The sequence below is a fragment of the Corvus brachyrhynchos genome, unplaced genomic scaffold, assembly GCF_000691975.1.
Source record: "Corvus brachyrhynchos isolate BGI_N302 unplaced genomic scaffold, ASM69197v1 scaffold14, whole genome shotgun sequence".
NCBI lineage: Eukaryota > Metazoa > Chordata > Aves > Passeriformes > Corvidae > Corvus > Corvus brachyrhynchos.
Window position 1 is genome coordinate 4,062,608 of NW_008239110.1, and position 18,798 is coordinate 4,081,405.

Here is an 18,798-nt window from a genome sequence, read left to right on the forward strand (position 1 = left end):
TGCCCTGCAATCAAGAACAAAAGGTACTGCACTGCTGCTATGGTATTTGGTATTGCTTAGATAAAGCCCATTTAAAGGGGGAGAAAATAAGATTGCCTTAAGCCTCTTGTCAGCTTCCAGTCTGAAGTAAATTCATACATATCAAAAAAAGACTCAAAGGAAATAAAAAAACTGAAAGTGGAAAAATAAGCTGGTCAAAGCAAACGTTTAACATTTCTCTAGGCAATAATCATACTATACGTGAGTGAGGGTCAAAAGAGTTGAGGCGATCAAGGCGCATTTTGGTGCAGGCAAATGGAAAAAAGCCAGCTAAGCTAGTGATTTAAAACAGATTGAAATTTTTAAAGTGAGGCATAAAGGTCACAAAATCAGGTTCAGTTTGATAAGGCACAGTGGGCAAGTTTTAATGAATTCTCAGTAAATGCACTCCCGACTTGAATATTGAGATAACAATGGGGTTTTTTGTCTAATCAATAGGAAGAGAGCTAAGAAATATTCTAGCGAAAGATCAAACAGAATTATGAAGACTTGGTTTTGAACAAAGGAACTAAGACTGATTTTACTAACTACTACAGAAAAAAAAAAAAGGAAAGTTTTTTAATTATTTACATTTACTCATATGTTGGGGGAAGTAGAGGTGCTGTTTTGTCTTCAAAATGTTAGCAGTCTAACATCTGTAAGCAGGAGAGGAGGTGGAATTAGAATAAGAAGCAGCAGAGTCTAAACCCAAGTCATTATACATGCAAAGGAAACAGTGGAGTAATAGAGTGAAATGGAGATAAGTTTACTTTTTGTACTTGAAGATGTAGACAAAATGGTTATATTAAAAAGATAGGATGAGGAGGTGCTGAGGTCACTTGGCTTGTTCAGCCTGGAAAAGAGGAGACTGAGGGGAAACCTCACAGCAGTCTACGACTTCCTCGTGAAGGGAAGTTGAGAGGCAGGCACTGATTTCTTCTCTTTGGTCACCAGTGACAGAACCTGAAGGAATGGCCTGAAGTTGTGTCAGGGGAGGTTTAGGCTGGATATCAGGTAAAGCTTCTTCCCCCAGAGGGGGGTTGGGCACTGGAACAGGCTTCCCAGGGGAGTGGTTGCAGCACCAAGCCTGACAGAGTTCAAGAAGTGTTTTGACAAAGATCTTAGGCACATGGTGTGACTCTGGGGGCAATCTTGAGCAAGACTCAGAGCTGGACTTCAGTGATCATTGTGGTTCCTTCCAGCATCACATATTCTATTATTTTATGGTTCTGTGAATCTTCAGTGTAGCAGAAATCCACTTTGTCTACAAAACATTATGATAAGTAGTATAAAGAGACTCTTAGAGGCTATTTGAATGTCTTTACTAGACTTTAAAAGGGAGATCAAGACCAGAAGGACAGTTCAACACCAAGACAAAAACAGGACAAATTTTGCTTATGTGTCATTGGTTAAAGGTATATATCTAGTTTAGTATGGATTGTATTAAGTGAAGAATGAGTAGGACTAAAATCTGGTTGAACTGGTAGGCTCAAAGGGTTGTTATAAACAGCGTGAAGTCCAACTGGAGACCAGTTATAAACAGTTATGCTCTCATGTGGATATCAGGTCCCATACAGATTCATTAATGATCTGGACGGTGATATCTCAGCAAGTTTACAGATGATAAAAAAACTGAGAGGAGTAGTTGGCAGACCAGATAGTTGTGCTACCATTTGGAGGAACCTCAACAGGCAGGAACCTCATGTAGGTCAACAAAAGAAAATGCCAAACCCCTGGTGAATTAAAGTAGCCATCATTAGAAGAGAGACTGAGAGAGCCGGGTTTGTTTGGCCTGGAACAAAGAAAAGTTGTGTGCGGGGAATGTAGACTGATATTTATAAATATGTGGTGGGAGGATGTAAAAAAGATGGAGTCAAACTCTGCTTGGTGGTTTGTAGTGAAAGAAGACAGGGCAGTGGCAAAAATTGAAATATCAACATTTACATTTAAACATTTTACTATGAGGGTCAAGCAATGGAGCATGTTTCCCAGAGGGATTGTAAGGACTCCATTCTTGGAAATTCTCAAACACTAGACAATATCCTAGACAATCTGCTCTACTAGACTTTCCTTGGAACTGGATTTTGGGATAAATTATCTCGAGACTCCTTCCAACCTCAACAGTTCTGTGATTCCAGGACTGTTGTGGTAATCTGGGACACTGGTACATGGTCCATCCTCTCACAGAACAGGAATGAGCCTCCATAGTTTTATTTTCCTTGCATGTTCTATGTCCATTTGAACAAATGGCTTTTCTTAGATTTACCAGACTGAATTAAGGAACAGTGATTACATTAATAAAACATAAAACTTTGGGCCTCCCTTCCCTTATCACCTTCAATGTCAGCACTATTCCTCTTGGAATAGATGAGCCATTTCAAATTTTTAGCTGTCTTTAACTCATGCTAGACATTTTTTAAAAGGCTATGGCTTTGTGCTGTTTTTGGTGGGAGCAGTGTTAATTTTCTTTGCAGTAGCTGGTATGGGACTATGTTTTGGATTTGAGCTGAAAACAGTGTTGATAAGACAGGAACATTTTTGTTACTGTTGAGCAGTGCTTGCCCAGAGAAAAGGCCTTTTCTGCTTTTCATACCACGCCACCAGTGAATAGGCTGGGGGTGCAGAAACAATTGGGAGGGGACAGAGCAAAGACATCTGACCCCAACAGACTAAAAGGATATTCCACACCATATGGCATCATGCTCAGCATATAAAGCTGGGGGGAGAAGAAGAAAGCAGGGGCAGGATGTTTGGAGTGATGATGTTTGTCTTCCCAAATAATGGGTACACGTGATGGAGCCCTGCTTTCCTGGGGATGGCTGAACACCTGCCTGTCCATGGGAAATGGTGAATGAGTTCCTTGTGCTTTGCTTGTGCACATGGCTTTTGCTTTACCTGTTAAACTGTCGTTGTCTCAACTCATTAATTTTCTCACTCCTACTTACAAGTCCCATAAGGATAACAGTTGATAACAAACAAGCCCAGAAATATCATGCTGTATAGTTTGGCAACCCTAGAGTAAGTAGAGCAAACGAACAAGTTACTGGGATTTTCTTTATTCTTACATTTAACTCAAAATTAGGAAATCAAATAGAGAGTAATTAGAATGTAAAGAAAATATTATTATTATGTGACTGTGGTTTGTATATAATTTTTTTTGTTTGATGTTTCTTTAGACATAGCAATTACTTAGTTAAATTTTTGTATTTAAAGTAAAAACATTGTCAGGGATAAAGTTAGCTATAGAATATATTTGCTAGAGAAAATATCTATCATAGAATTATGGCAAATACTGTCATGATCTGAATGGAAAGTACGGGCTAATTGACAGATGCTCTCACATCTGTCATGATGAACATGAATATACTTTTCCCAGAGATCTTCAGTAAGTTGTCACCTTCCTAAAAGATTCAGTGCAACTTTGTCATATAAACATAAACCAGAATCAAATTATAAGAATATTCATGCAAATTAATAAGATTATAATACCCGTCCCCTTTGATAAGTGACATTGATCACACAGTGTTGATGCACACTACTGAAGTTAGCTGTTGCTAAGATGAAACCATAAAAGTTGATTTCGGTCTTATGACAAGTTAAAAATTGTTCATGGATCTATACACCTTAAAGCAGGTTATTTTTCTTTATTAATTTACTTGTTGACAGAGAATGTCTTTCACTTATCTGCAGCTATTTATTTTAAAATGAACTAAGGGTGTATCTGTCTAACTGCTGATCCAGGTGCTCATTAGAAAAACCTGTTATGTTAATTAGCACATTTTAAGCAAATTCAGCAGATGGCTGATATTCAAAATAAACATGAAACTATTTCTTTACTTGCCCAAGCAATTTAATCCACTGTTTCATGTTTGAAATTGTTTGTACTGTCACTGCTTTGGCTGCTTTTTTTCTTGGCATATGCAGAGAAAACATGTTTGCGATGTTGCTACAACATATTTTCCTGCACAATGGCTTTCAAACTCATAGGTCATCTCTTTAACCCTACCTGTGGGTAGTGAAGGGGTCAACCAAAGGATCACTCAAAATAACATAGTCACAATAACACATTGACAGTGGCATCAGTAATGTACTAAAATACAATAAAAAACACTATGAGTGCAACAGTTAATTTTTGTCAAACTCTGTGGGAACTAGAGGTAGTAGTATAAGTAGTATGGTATACAATGTAGAATGTACTCAGTGAGTTTTCAGTGTTTTCACTCTGTTTTTGTTTTTGTTGCCATTGTTTTCAGTCTTGTATAATACATGTGAACAGCAAAGCATTAAGTCAGTCACCAGTAATGTTGTTAGCTTTTTAAATTGAAATTTAATACATATTTACTTAATGTCTATTGGAAGTTTCTAAAATAGTTGCTCATAAATTAGTTTCCATGAAATTCCCTCAAATGGAATTTTCTCAGATGTTTCAATTAAAACAAAATAAGGAACTAAGTCAAACACTGTAGTCCCAGTTGTTATTATTGGAAACCACTCAGCAAAATAATTTGGTAACATCCTGAAAAGGCCGGCTTGTTTTCGTAAGCAGATTAGCAGAGCTAATAATATAAATTTAGCTAAATTCAACTTAATGGATTCTGAAACTACATCAGAAATTGTGTTTCCCATTAGGTTTTTACTAGATGGATAACAGAATTACTTTTCTGTCCAACTGGTCAATTTACTGACAGTTTGATGGGGAAACAGAATGATGCACAGCTACACCCAGTGATTCCATGAAGGAAATGTCCAGAATCCTTGGCAGTTGGATAATCATAGAATCATTGCATGATTTGGGCTGGAAGAACCTTAAAAATCCTCTAGCTCCAACCCCCTCATGATCATTAACTGTAAGTTTTCTAGGAGTTATCACATACCAGCCCACATAATATTTTTCTGATGGCACATAGATTTCCACTAGACCACATAAGTACATTTCAAATATCTGTTCCTTCTCTTGACTGTATTTCAGAACATGGATGTCAGAGATCACAAACTAATTACTTCAAGCCATGTTTAAAACACTTCATTATTAATAAAAAATTCTGTTCTGCCCCCAAAAATGCATAGATTATAAAGTGTAATTGCTTTTACCATGTGCAACTATAAGTACATCAATGTTGAATAATATTTTAGTCAATAATAAAAAGTCTTCTGCGATGACAATTAGTAGAAATTTTTAGTTAGAAAGCTAAAAATGTCGCTAAGGTATCTCTGGATACATCTCACATGATGTGCTCTTCCTGAGTAGCACAGAAAATTTTTATGTCAGCTGAGGAATTATCTATATAAAAAAATACTTTTTCCCCAAATAAAAAAATTCCATGTTTAAACTTTGATTCTTATTATTATCTTAATTTTTCTGCAAACTGAACTTGATATGAAATTTTTCTCTCTCATTTTTTCCATCATTCTGTTTACTTTGTTCCTAATACACTATTATCTAAAACTTTTTTGAAACTTTTTTGAAAGTTTAGTTTATCACTGAAATTTCAGTTTTTTGCTCACATAGGAAAAAAAAAAAGGAAGGATTGAGGGGAGGTCATCCCAGCCCAACTACTTATTTCCTTGTTCTGACTGATATAGCTCAATGTTAGTACCATTTCAGTACTCTGATTTCTGTAACTGAAGATAATGTTTAATAAGACTACAGTTGGACCTCTGTTTGCATTACAAAATGCATGGAGAAAACGCTGAAAATGGAAAGAAATAAGAGGTGACAGTGCTTTTCACCATGATCTTTCCAAGAATTCAGGGCAACTGATGTGAACAGAACACATACATCTTTAAGGCTGCAATGTTGAGGCCATACCATATGACAGACGCTTCCTGGTGCAAACATGAGAGAGCACTTCACTGTTGTCGCAGGAATAAGTATTTGTTCCTGCAGCCAATGCTAAATGTGTTCAAATTAAAATTGCTTTTGCAATTTAAAGTTCAACCTAACTTAAAGATATAGTACCCAGGGTTCTACTGAAAATGCAAACTATGTATTTATAGTCAGATTTTGAGCAGCACAAGTTTCTTCAGTTTATATAGAGTAGTGGAAATAACAGCGCATGAACTTTTCACTGTTTTACCTTAGTTTTTCCTCTACAAAAATATATGAAATAGGGGAATTTTGGATTCAGTAATTTCAGAAGATCACACATCATAGTGCTTCTCAAAATTATACTTTTTTTTCCCCCAAGACTAGTTCTGCACAGTTCAGTTATATATTAAGGCACTTGTAATGAGCAATAATTAAGTAATTAGCACAGGATTAGCTGCAGAAATCTTAGAATAATCTATGACTGAGTTTTGGTTTATTATTTAATCCTGACATGACTGATTTAAATCACTGGGTGGTCAAACAAGCTGGTAATTAGTTTTCACATTTTCATTCATTGGAAATTTTCAGTTACTTTATTGCTGTTAATTTTGAGCAATTCTTGTGAAAAGAATTCAAATAGACCAGTTAATAATATTGGAAAGTGAATTCTTTCCCCCTGGTTCTGCCATACATTTGTTCTGCCTGTTCCCAATTATAAATAAAGCAGAGCCTTTGTAGAACTTAGCCTTCAAAAGCTGTATGATATCCCTTTCTCTGTTGAACTACATTTATACTGCCTGGACTCACTTACTACAGATGTCCATATTGCAGCATGCAAATAAACACATTAATTGTATTTTACTCTAAATTTTGACATGTTGTATGATTTTGTCAGCAATGTGATTTTCTCCATCAACTTCTGGTAAGTTGGGAAGGGGCTCTATATATCAGTACTAAAAAATACTTAAAACTACATCTTATAACTCTGCTATTGTCTGTGTTTTCTGTATGGATCATTAACTGAAAACATGTAAATTCATTTATGTGTGTAGATGAATTTTTCATAATGTATTTAGCAGGAGCCAGTCTGGCTGAAAAGTTCCTCTGACTTTTACTGTAACTTTTAATTCCAGATCTTTTCAATTATTTCTTTTATTTATTCTTTCTATTGTTGGAGGAAAGCAGCTCCTTAAGTGTTATGTTGCTTATCTTCTCAAGTATGTTGTTTAGGAGACTAAAGGTGTTTAAAGATAAAACTGCCAGAATTATTTCAAAATCTGACAGATTTGTTAACAAAAAATTCTTCTGATCAGTATCCCACCACTCCTCTACACCTTTGATAAAAACCACATATGGCATCAATCCTGTTTGCCTGAATTAACTCCAATTTTCTAGTCACCAAGGTCAGAAAAGCACAGAGAAAGACTCAGCTGTTAGCACATATGGTCCAATGTGGTTGGTATTTACTCTGTGTAATAAAATGCACAGAATGCTAAACCCAAATCCCACTGCAAAATACCTCAGAGGTGGCTGATGCTAATGTATAGATGGCAAATCTATTATATGGGATATTTTGTGAAGAAATACTTTAAATTATTGGCCATTTTGGATGTAAAGAATTTTGTTATGTCTGTCAACAGAACTGATAGGTGAACTCATTGGGAAAAAATCCCCAAAAATCTGTCTGTGCAACTAGGCTCATTTTGATGATTATCATTACAAGCAATAGCTAATGCTACTGCTGCTGCTTGAGTGGTGCTATTAGGAAAATAATGACAGTGGAAATTCCATTAAGTCTTTGAAACCTGTGAAGACAATGAAACAATATTTATTTTTAACTGGGGTTTTTTGGGAACAAAAAGGTAAATAATAATGAATAGGCTTTCTATCTCTTCTGCCCATTCAAAGAGATCTGTGACCAAAGCAATGCCAAGTTTGACTTCTAATGCTGCCCAATAAGTTTATATCAAATCTCAACAGCAACAGTGTTTTGAGCACAGCACATCTTACTTGTGCTTTGAATATTGCACAAATATCTCTCATACAGCTATAGATGCTGTGAGAATACATCTGTTAAAATTGTGGCATTGTGGGAAATTCTTACTCTATTTGAGGTAATAATTAAAGTAATATTTGTGATCTTCATGCTCACTTCCATTGATAAAACTATGCAGTCAGTGCTTTTGGGAAAGGAGATTGTTTTCAGATACAGTGCAAATGAAGTGTGGAGTTCTGTACACGCAATTTGTATCTGAGAACAGGCAGAGTGAACAGAAATAGGTTTATCTTTACAAACATCCAGAATATAGGATATGCTTTAGAAACAGATTAAGTTTGATTAAATTCTTATTCCTATTTATAAAGGAGGAAACCTGCAGAAGTGTGGGATATATCACACTTGTCATGTTCCACAGTATTTTACAACAAGAACCCTTGTGATGTTAGTTATTATTCAGTAGAGGACTATATATAGTTCTGGTGTAAAAGGCAAGAAAGTTCTCTGAAATCCATTAGTGATTTTGGAGCTATGAAGTCTTATCTCCAGGTCAAAGCTGATAGCAAAAACTTATTTCAATAGCATTAGGGTTTGGGTTTTTTTAACCGTAAGTTACTTGAAATATTTAACATTTGTTCAAAATCTTTGGGTTTTAAAACAAAAAGTCAGCACAATCAGGGCAAGAGTGAAAATGTCTTTCTCAGAGCACTGCATTTTTCATTCCTTATAGCACTATTCTTGGCAGAAACACCTTTCCTTTTTTCATTTGTGCTCTATGGACCATAAAAACTGCCTTTACGGAGGAGAGAACAGTGTATGCATTGGTTTTATTGTTTTTATGCCAACACAACAAAATCTAAATTGTCTGGTTCACTTAGGGGTTTTCAGGGCTCAGTGGTTCTGAAAAAATAGGGAAAAAATTAAAAAAAAAAAAATAGAAAAGTAATACTCTGAGGTCAAAGGGTTAGAGTGAGTGAGACCAGGATGAAAAAGGAGAGTGTCTTTTTCATTTTTCTGTGATGACTGAGAAGAATCTAGTCTAATAGTTCTAGAAGACAATAAAGAAAATATGGTATTAGGTATTAAAGAGATCAGTATTTATAGCTAGTGGTTAAATTGTTCAAAAAATTAGATGATACTCAGAAGCCCACCTGAATTATGTTCTTCTGTTGGGTGATAGAGGACAACTAAGCTGATTTAAGTCTGGTCTGCTGTCCAGCAAACCTGGAGTAAGGTACAATATTTTCAGGATACTTCAGGTGCTAGTGATTAGCCCTGCAAAAACTATGCCTTATCCTATAGCAATGGTTCAAAACTGTGCACTACACCTATCTGAATGCAGAGTTTGGATTGTGCATGGCATCGTAGTATCCTGTGGAGGCATCAGGTGCAGATATGCAATTAAGACAAAATTGTGTTTTAACATACTCAGCTATGTCAAAATGAATAATTATACTGCTTTATCTGCCTCAAAATCAGCACTTACTTTTGGAGTGTAGAATTAGCTAAGACTTAACGAGAAACTAGAAATTATTTTGGTTATTAAAACAAATTTAAATGTATTATTCAAAACAGAGTATCTTCAACAAGATGTGTAGTGATTTGTGAAAGCTAAAAATTGTCTAAAACCAAAAAATTAATAAGAAGTATTGTCTTTTATTCTGATTCTTATATTTATCATTATTTTCTTGTATTAATTATTTTATTTATTTATTATTATTTATTACTTGTATTACTGTTCAGAAGTCCCAGTAATGGACATTGTTGTCCACTTCAGAAACATTGAGTTGTTTGGAGAAAATAGTCCCAGTTCCAAAGAATTCAGTTTCATATTAAGAACTGGGAGAGGTGGACCAGTGTACACAGATACATATTACAGAAACAATAAAGTATACGAAGTAAACAATGGAGAAAACACATCATTGGTCATTGATAGGTATTTCAACAGTAGCAATCAACCTTTACAAATTTCCATTTGGTGAGACTACAGGCAGGTGAACAGTCTTTTTATGTTTCTGTACCATTTATTTTCATTTATGCTAGTGTTCAAATTCTTTCAGAAAGCCTTATCGTTGAGTTTTGCTGTATTTATAATACTTCAGGAGAATTACAGGATTCCTAAAACATTCTTCACCTTAGGCTGTTTGTTCTCTCAGTTTTAAGCTTGCCACACTATGATTTGAAATGTATTCCATTAATTAACTTTGTTGATCTCTCTATTAATGGTACTAATCCTGTGTAGCCTAAAATACTGGAGACATATCCCTGATGTTTTAGAACATCTATGAGACATAAGAGGATTGACTATAATAATTGTTTCACCTAAATTTGACATCTAGCCTTCTTATGTTTAGAAAAAAATATTGAGATACATGAGTGCTTTTGCCATTATTAAGAACATCAGAAATGTATTTTCTAGTTTATTTCACAGCTATGTAGATTTAGGGCATATGTCAAAACAAAATGTCATACTTACAAAAAAAGAATAAGGAATTAATAAAATAACTTACTATATGAACTGTTAAGTTTGGATTCCTGTACTCGTGTTCAGCATCTACAAAGGGTCATGTATGAAAAAATTGGAGAATTTTATGAAAAAGTCTACTTGACTTTCAAAGGAATGAAGTGGAAAAAAAGACAAGAAAACACACTTCTCTGGATAATGATGGGCTTGCCTTTCTCTTGATGTATGAACTACATAAATTCACAATGCTTTTGGGGTTTGTTTGGTTTGTTTCTTTTGTTCTTGTTTGGTTAGGGTTTTTTTTCCAAAACAGGAAATTATATATTTTGTTTTATTTTCTTGAAATTGCTCAAGGTCAAAATTTGAAGAGTCCCCAGAAATTCTTATTAATTACTGTACATAAGTTCATATGAATAAAGAAGCAAAGAAATCAATGAAAACTCAAAGTTGGAAGGCATCTCTACAGGTCCCTTACTCTTGTAAGAGGAGGTCTGCTTTCTTGATTGAAAGCATGGTGTTAAATTAATTTATTCAGAGTGCATGGAGTTAGATTAACTTATTCAGAGTTACATTAAGCTGTGTCAATATTTCCAGTGAGCTGATTCTACTACTTCTGTGAGCTATGTGTTCCAACACTTAGTTTTATTCATGGGGAAGAATTTTTTCCTTATATACTCAGAGAATTTCCCCTTAGCAGCTCTGGCTATTGCCTCTTATCCTGTTACCATGCATCTGAATGAAGAGAGTACCTTCAGCTTCTCTCTAACATTCTCTTTAGGTAATGGAAGAAGGTGATTAGATTCTCTGTAATCCTTCCATTCTAGGAACAACATTTTCCATAAATTTTTCTTTGTGAGTTAAGATCTCCAATCTTCTGATCACTTTGGTGGATACTGACTAATTTTAGCATGTCTTTGAACTCAGAGAACAAAAACTGGACACAGCATTCTTGGTGTGACTTGACAAGTGCCAAGTATTGTGGATTAATCACTTCCTTTGTTCTGGGCTTGGCTATAGTCTTGCTGATAATGCCTGCAGTTTACTTTCCTGCTGCAGAGATGGGCTGCTTACTCATGTTCTGCTAGCCTCTTCTTGGGACCATAAATTCTTTTCAGCCACAATTCACTCCCACCAGTCAATTCCCAGCTAGTATGGATGCTTGGGATTACTTTTTCCAGGATAGACTTTGAATTTATCTTTCTTAAACCTGATGCATTTTCTGTTACACTAATTTCCAAGCCTCTTGTGACCTATCTGCATGGTAGTTCTTTCTTTCAGTATTTCTACATCTCCTCTCTCTTTTGTGTCATCCACAAATCTGATGAGAGTGCTTTCAATACCATTTTCCCAACTGCTTATAAAGATACTGAGTAGTATCAGGACTGACCCTCAAGGTACTCAAATCTTGACAAGATGCTAATCTGGCCTTGAGCTGTTAACCACGACTTCCTTTGCCAGTTAGCCACCTGTAGCTGCTTCATCTGTCCAGTCCTTATCCTTCCAGGTTGTCATCAAAGATGTTTTGAGAGACCATTTTGGACACCTTGATAAGGCTAATACAGATTGGTCCTTTTGAAATCTCTTTTCACATGTCATTCTTTTTGGCAATGTAGATGCCTAAGTGATGAGCTTGGTGAAGTCATTCAGAAGTGATGTTTCATAGTCTGTCCATTACAGACGGTCATAAAGAATGGACATTGCTCCTTAGGCTTTAAAAAATCCATGAATCAACTTTAGGAAAAGCGACTTGTGTCCACTAAGCCTGCAATGCTAAGGAAAACAAAAGTCGCAAAGCTGTTATACATAGTGTTATAAATAGAAAATACTGTAGTAGCATTGGGAGTCTGTGGGTTTTTTTCCTGACATAATGATTGAGATGTTTTAATTCTCATGGGGTGGAGAGTGCTTTCATAAAATATATCAGAACTAGGTTGATGACTTTTTAAAATTTTTTTCTCAAAATGTAAACTTAATTACTTTCAATCTTTCCTTAGTTACTACAGCCTTTTGAGTTTAAATATTGCATGGGTGAAAGCAAAGCTGAAGTATTTTCTGTGGCACCTAAATGCTTTCAGAATCCAGGAAAGAGGTTGTAAGCTATTATTAAAATAAAAATCTCTATTAATGGATCTGTAATTTTTCCTTCATAGAGAAATGTCAGAATTAGCCTGGCACATTATTACTGTGCATTTATCCAATCCTGACTTGTATCATGAGGTCTGCTTCCACATACTTTGATCCTTGTTTATTCTCTCATTTATTCAACATCCTGATATGTTGTGGTCCAAAGTCCTGCTGCTCAGATATTTCTTTCCAAGCCAGTGCTCCAGGATGGAGCAGTAAGTAACACATTACTGACAATGACTCATTCTGTTTCCAGACTCATATTTATACATAACATTAGGCTATGACTAACTTAGAGCCTTTGCCATGGTTGCGTTTGTGGTCCCTGACAAGCACAGTTATCTTCCAATAATGTTTAATTTATGAATGCTGAGTATGACACTGACAGTATCCTCTGAATGTCAGTGTGAGGGCTACCATTTTATGCATTGGGTTTGATGTTGAGATGACTTTCTAGATTTGCTTAATCTTTTCATTTCCAGTTTTCCTATTAGTTAGCTCTCTTTTTTCTTCCAGTGAAATTCAAGTCATAGGCAGCTTTCTTACTACTCTGCATTGTCTCCAGCATTCCTGAGGGAACACAAGCATAGTAAATCATGTCACCACAAGTTATCTTAGACAGACATCATTTCTGGTTGATTTCAAGTTAAGTTGGATTTCCCGACAGTGGTTTCCAGTTAGATGAAACAATATGGTGAACTAACCCAGATGAAATAATACACTGTATTGATGGAGTATATAGGTTGATTAACCAGATTGATTTGCACACAGTGAAAAAAGGTGGAAACATAATGTAAATTGCAGCATCTGCTTCTAACAGTAGGAATGATACAGTCATAACCACTAGAAGCATATTAGAGTGTCATTTTCTTTAATTCAATGTCAAATGGGTTTCTGATGCTTTTGATTTTTCTGACTTCTTGATTTTCATCAACGGGTCTGCTGCATATTTTGGCAAACACAGGACAACTATCTGTGGTTATATTTTCCTAAATCAAATGATGAAGGTTTTTTAATTTAAGATTGAAAAAAACCCCTCTTCTGCATTACAAAAAAAAAAGAAAGAAACAAACAAACATAGGGTTCAAAAGTAGAATGGCATTTTTCCCTGGCATAATTTCAGCTTTCAGAGGGAGAAGAAAGTAGTGCAAAAACATTGTAATGTTTTGCCTATATGAGAAAACTGAGACATCACTGTTAACTTTACAGTGGTGAGCCATGTGCACTGATATTCTAGGTTTTGTGTTCTCTTCTAAAGTCTCATTAATCATGTGTAGAGTGTTTTAATGTTTTTGTTTTAATTATTCCAATAAATGAGCTGTTCTGTGCAGGAGCTTTCTCTGATTTTGTTGATGACCTTTTTTCTTTTCAATAGTAGCAGTGGCTTCATCCTAGCTGATTAAATCAGTCATCATAATATGAACACTCTGTTCTTTACAGGATATTGTATTTTTTTCACATGTTCTAATGACTGAGTAGAAAGCAACCATTCCCCTTGCGAATATTTTTTCATCCCGGAGTTTATTTTTTTTTCTCAACAAAAATAGAAAAATACTTATGTATTACAGTTAATTCTTTTTTTTTTTTATTGTATCTCATTTGGTTTTTTCTTTTTTTTTTTCCTTCAACATGTGTCAGCAATGTGCATGTAACCATTTACTAAAATTGTTTTCTCTGCCAATGTTTTATACCGCTCAGATTATTTGTAGTGGCTAAAATATTTACTGGGGTTAAGACTGTATGATAAAAGAATTAAATATGGGTTCTTGGTAAAATTTTACAAATACTGGAAAACGTTTATTTCCACCCTGTCTGCATTACACAGTATGTTAGATTCCTACAGACCTGATGTGTGTTGCTTGAAGTATATTATACCACAATGAAATATTAAATGCTTCCGAGAGTTAGTTGATTAAAAAGAAACACTATGAGGAGTTTGGTCATCTCTATTCACAGAATATTCTGAAGAAAAATGTTTTCCTCTTTCATTGTTACTAACATCTTTTGCAATCAGGCCCAGACTCTGTTCAGTACAATAACAATGCACATAATGCAGAGCCCTAAAATTCTTCAGTTTTGTTAGCAGTGACACTAGACTTAGTTCAAATGCTTGATTTGTTAAGTCCTCAAGCATAGTAAAAGAACTCTTGGATTCTTTCTCAGCAGGGGGAGAAAGTAGTCTCTTTTTTCTAAATAAATGTTCTTTTCATTCCACATACACTGCTAATTCTCTTTTGGGTCAGAATTTCTGGCTATCAATCAGCTGAACTTCAGAAATATTTGTAGTGTCAATCCTTGTTTAGTATTTCTACCAGAGCTGATGGCAGAAATATCTTTAAGGATGACATTAAAAGAGGAAAGACACCTTAAAAAGTCTGATAAAACTAGTGCTCACATGGTATTTACTAGGCAAAATTTAACATTACAGAACATTTTCTGATACATCTTGAGTTTGCTGTGTTATTAAACAGATGGGGAAAATGTGGTATAAAATGTTCAGTATTTCTAATACCTTCAGTTTATCCAGTCATTATGATCTCTTAAACACTGTATTTTACAAAAATGAGAGAAAGTAATTATCTTTTTAAAGATCTGCGGGTGAAAAAAAGGAAGCAACTCCTTTGTAGCTGCACAGCATCAATTTCTTCCAAACTACTGACTCCTTTGTCCCAAATTACTGGCTCCCTTCTGACCAAAACAGTTCTTTGTATTCTGGAAATATTAAATCAGAAAACACATATTAATTTTTAGGACTTCCAGTAGACAATTTCTGTAAGGCAAGCTAGCATTGTTATGACCAGAGAGTGATATTATCTCTTACCTAAAATCTTTTTCCAAGTATTTTTGTCATATATGATAGATAAAATGTTATCTTCCCTCTCCTTCACAACTTTCTCCATACACTGCCATCTGTAAGTGCTTTGATTACTTCAGATTGGCACATTGTGCATTAGGTTTTCAGAACTGTTCAGCTGAGTGATTGAAATAAGAGTGAAATTTCACTTGTGCCAGAATCCACAGATTCTCCTAAAAAACTCAACAGCATAGTTGATTATCTTTATGCTAGAGTTAAATACTTAATAGTTTTCCACTCACCTGAAGTACTTGTAGGCCTTCCTCTTGCATAAAAATATATAAGCAATAAAAACAGATCAACAACAGATATTTCACATTTGACAGTCTGTCCAGTTGTTTATTTTTACATGGAGAAGATGAGAAGTACAGGTGAGATGAAAGGCACAGGCCCCCTTAGAAAATTGCCTCGGTAAAACCTGACATATACTAAAATCTGAGAAGAGAGCAATGTGCAAACTGAGAATTTGCTTTTACTCTTATAAGCATATTATTCTCATTCATACCACACCTAATATTTGTCTTCCAGAAATCCAAAATCTCCACTTATGACAAGATGTGGGCCTTCATGAGCAGCAGGAGGCAGTCAGTACTTGTCAAAAGTAATGAAGAAGGTATCCAACGTGTGCTTACCTCTGATTACGCGTTTTTAATGGAGTCGACAACCATTGAGTTTGTCACACAGAGGAACTGTAACCTAACACAGATTGGAGGCCTGATAGACTCCAAAGGTTACGGCGTTGGAACTCCCATGGGTAGGTGATATGTCAACCACTTGTTCTCTGTTCGTTAATCTTGGTTGCTGCAGTAGCATAGGATACAGTCCGGTACACCATTCCTTTCTCTATGTTGCTAGCATTTACCTCTATTTTCTTTTTCCCAACTAGGAGAAATACATATTTTGTCAAAGTTTATGAATTTTGTTGTATTTTCCAAACAGAAAACAGTTGTTGCTTTATAAATAGTTGGATATTTTCATATGATAAATTTGCCTTACATGGTGCCCTTGATATCTTCAACAACAACAACAAAAGTGTTGTCACAGTCACAGTACTTTATTTTATAAAAAAAATTTTAAAGATGTTGATCTCTGTTTTTAGAGAATGAAGCCCTAGTAGTGGGAGAAAATGCATTAGAAAATGGGGCGGATGCTTCTAAAGTGAGAGGGCTAATCACTGAAATTGTTAAAAGAGAAGGAAAAATTCCATACCATGCCACAGACAAAACAAATTTTGATTTAGCCTTGTGGGATATGGCTTTACATATTGGCATGGAGATTCCAATCCTTTAATTGCTTTCCAGGTCAGCTTTTTTTTACTAAGTACAAAATTTTAGCTGCAAGATTAAAAGTCAACTACAGGTATTGGCTTGGTTCTAGCTTGGCTCCTAGAATGCACAAAATGGGATTAAGCAAGAACTGAGCTCCCATTGAGTACAGCTATTTTTTTAAGGACATGAGATGAAGATCTGGCTTTAGATTTCGGAACAGGTGGGAATAAAAAGGGTGTGACACAAAGACTGTGAATACCGCATAATGATTCTACTTAATACAGTAAGGTTGTTCTGCTTACTTATTTCTCAGGCAAATATATATTTGAACTTCATTTTTAACAAGAATTTATCATTTTGTGATTGATGTGGATATGTTTTTATTTTTTCTCAGGTAGCTGTTATGTTTGGTACTGTTTTTATCTGTGTTGATACCATATACTAATCATTGTAATGGAAAATTTGTGTCCAGTAATTTAAATCAAACACATGGAAAGGAATTTTAAGAAATAAAGTTTACTGGAATATCTTGGATAAAGAGGTATCTAGCATTATCAAATACAGATTTGCCTATATATGGGATATATTTACTGCTACTTCAATAACATCCTTGAAATTTTCATTATTTCAGTAATTTTCTCTGTAATGGACACCTGCTGAAGGAATTATGATTCTGTTCATTCTGTCTTCGAACAGTTAGTTGTTAGGAATCCAGTTTTGGTTCATACCAATTTTTCCACCCTGTTCTGCTGTGGCTCTTGTATTGCTGGATATATTCTGTAGACTTGTAAACAACAGAACGGACTGGACTTCAGTCCTGCTGGTCATTTTGGCATCTTGTATTTACTTATATATAAAATTTTTTGTTATTTTGAGGATGAAACCCACCTTCCATTTATCTTTAGTACGGATAAAATCAAATCTCAGGGATAGTTTATAATCTTTGAATAATCTGCATGCAAATTTGTGAAGCATCTGAAGCACGCCCCAGAAATTTAAGTGGACATTGAAATGCCAAACTGCTAGGAATGAGAGAGACCAAAGCAATCTAGAAATTATTCTGTTTATGTGTAAGTCAGAGAAGCATCATAAGCACCAGAGAAAGCAGCTTTAAAACAATGATAAATCCAGAAATAGAATTCTGAAGTTTAAGTTTAGGGGAAGAAATGCTGAATGTAAAGAGGCAAGGAAGTTAAGTAAACTTTCTGTTGGTCTTTGTCCCCTACTTCATATAGGGAGAGTAGGTACTATTTCTTCACTAACTTTGAGTCATATCAAAGACATCATTCAGCTCTTATCCACCCGCAAGATTCCAAGTAACAACAAATTATCTGTGTCAAGAAAAGTAATAGTGTTGTACAAGAGGGTATGTGAGCTGACAGTTGTCTTGAATCAAGATGAAACAAATAGAGGACATACCTGCAGGAATCAGTGATCACCAAAGGAGGGAAAATAAGAGTTGAAACAGTGTTAAACTTAAGAAGTTGAAGAAAGATTTGAAAAAAAGATGACAGCTTCATAAGGGAAAATAGAGAAGAATGTAAAACAGGATGTAAAGTAAAATTTTTCACAAAACAAATGAAGGTATAACAAAAGAGCATCTTGGGCTTTCCCAGAACAGCTAAGAATAAGAGATTAATCTAATATTTGGGCAGTATCTATAAAATGCTGTTGAGAGAGCTGACATTTATAATGGGTTTATATTCTGTGTGTTAGGTGCACAGTTTCAGAAGAAAGGGATTGTGCAACCTCTGCTAGAATGATGCATAGTTTGCACATATATATTTGAAAGGAATCCTTATGAAGAAGCAATTCCATGGTGTCTGTCAGAAAACTTTTGTTAAATATTTTGCTTTATTGAAGCTAAAAAGTATTACAGAACAGTGGAAAATGCAAAATATTCTCATGCATTATAGCTAATCTCATTTCTACAGGAAAAAATAATTCTGGAGAAGTTAAAAGAACTTATGACATGGTTATATCTATAGAAGTAGATTACATCGTTATTTAATTACTACAAAAGAAGTTTATAGACATGCAATTGAGTAATATCTTTTTAGAGTTAATAATCCTAAGAGTAGCTTGTCAAGTGCTTGGAAAACTGCGGTGTAATGGCTTCACATACAAAGTATGTGTTACTGCTTTTGCCTATTTGAGAAGCAGCTTGTCTCCAAAGCAGAACAATACAGAGCTATTTGTGTTCACAGAACCATAGAATCACAGAATCACAGAATATGCTGTTTTGGAAGGGACCCGCTGGGATCA

The 18,798-nt window shown here is 35.0% G+C and overlaps 1 protein-coding gene across 3 annotated transcripts in view; it reads left to right on the forward strand.

The window, feature by feature from the left end:
- Positions 1-18,798, forward strand: part of GRIK2 (glutamate ionotropic receptor kainate type subunit 2) — a 360,593-nt gene that overhangs the window by 306,219 nt on the left and 35,576 nt on the right. For all 3 annotated transcript variants that reach the window (XM_017739568.1, XM_008637742.2, XM_017739569.1), the window contains one exon: positions 15,794-16,019. In XM_017739568.1, the coding sequence (XP_017595057.1) occupies positions 15,794-16,019 (226 nt within the window). The remainder of the gene's footprint in view (positions 1-15,793; positions 16,020-18,798) is intronic.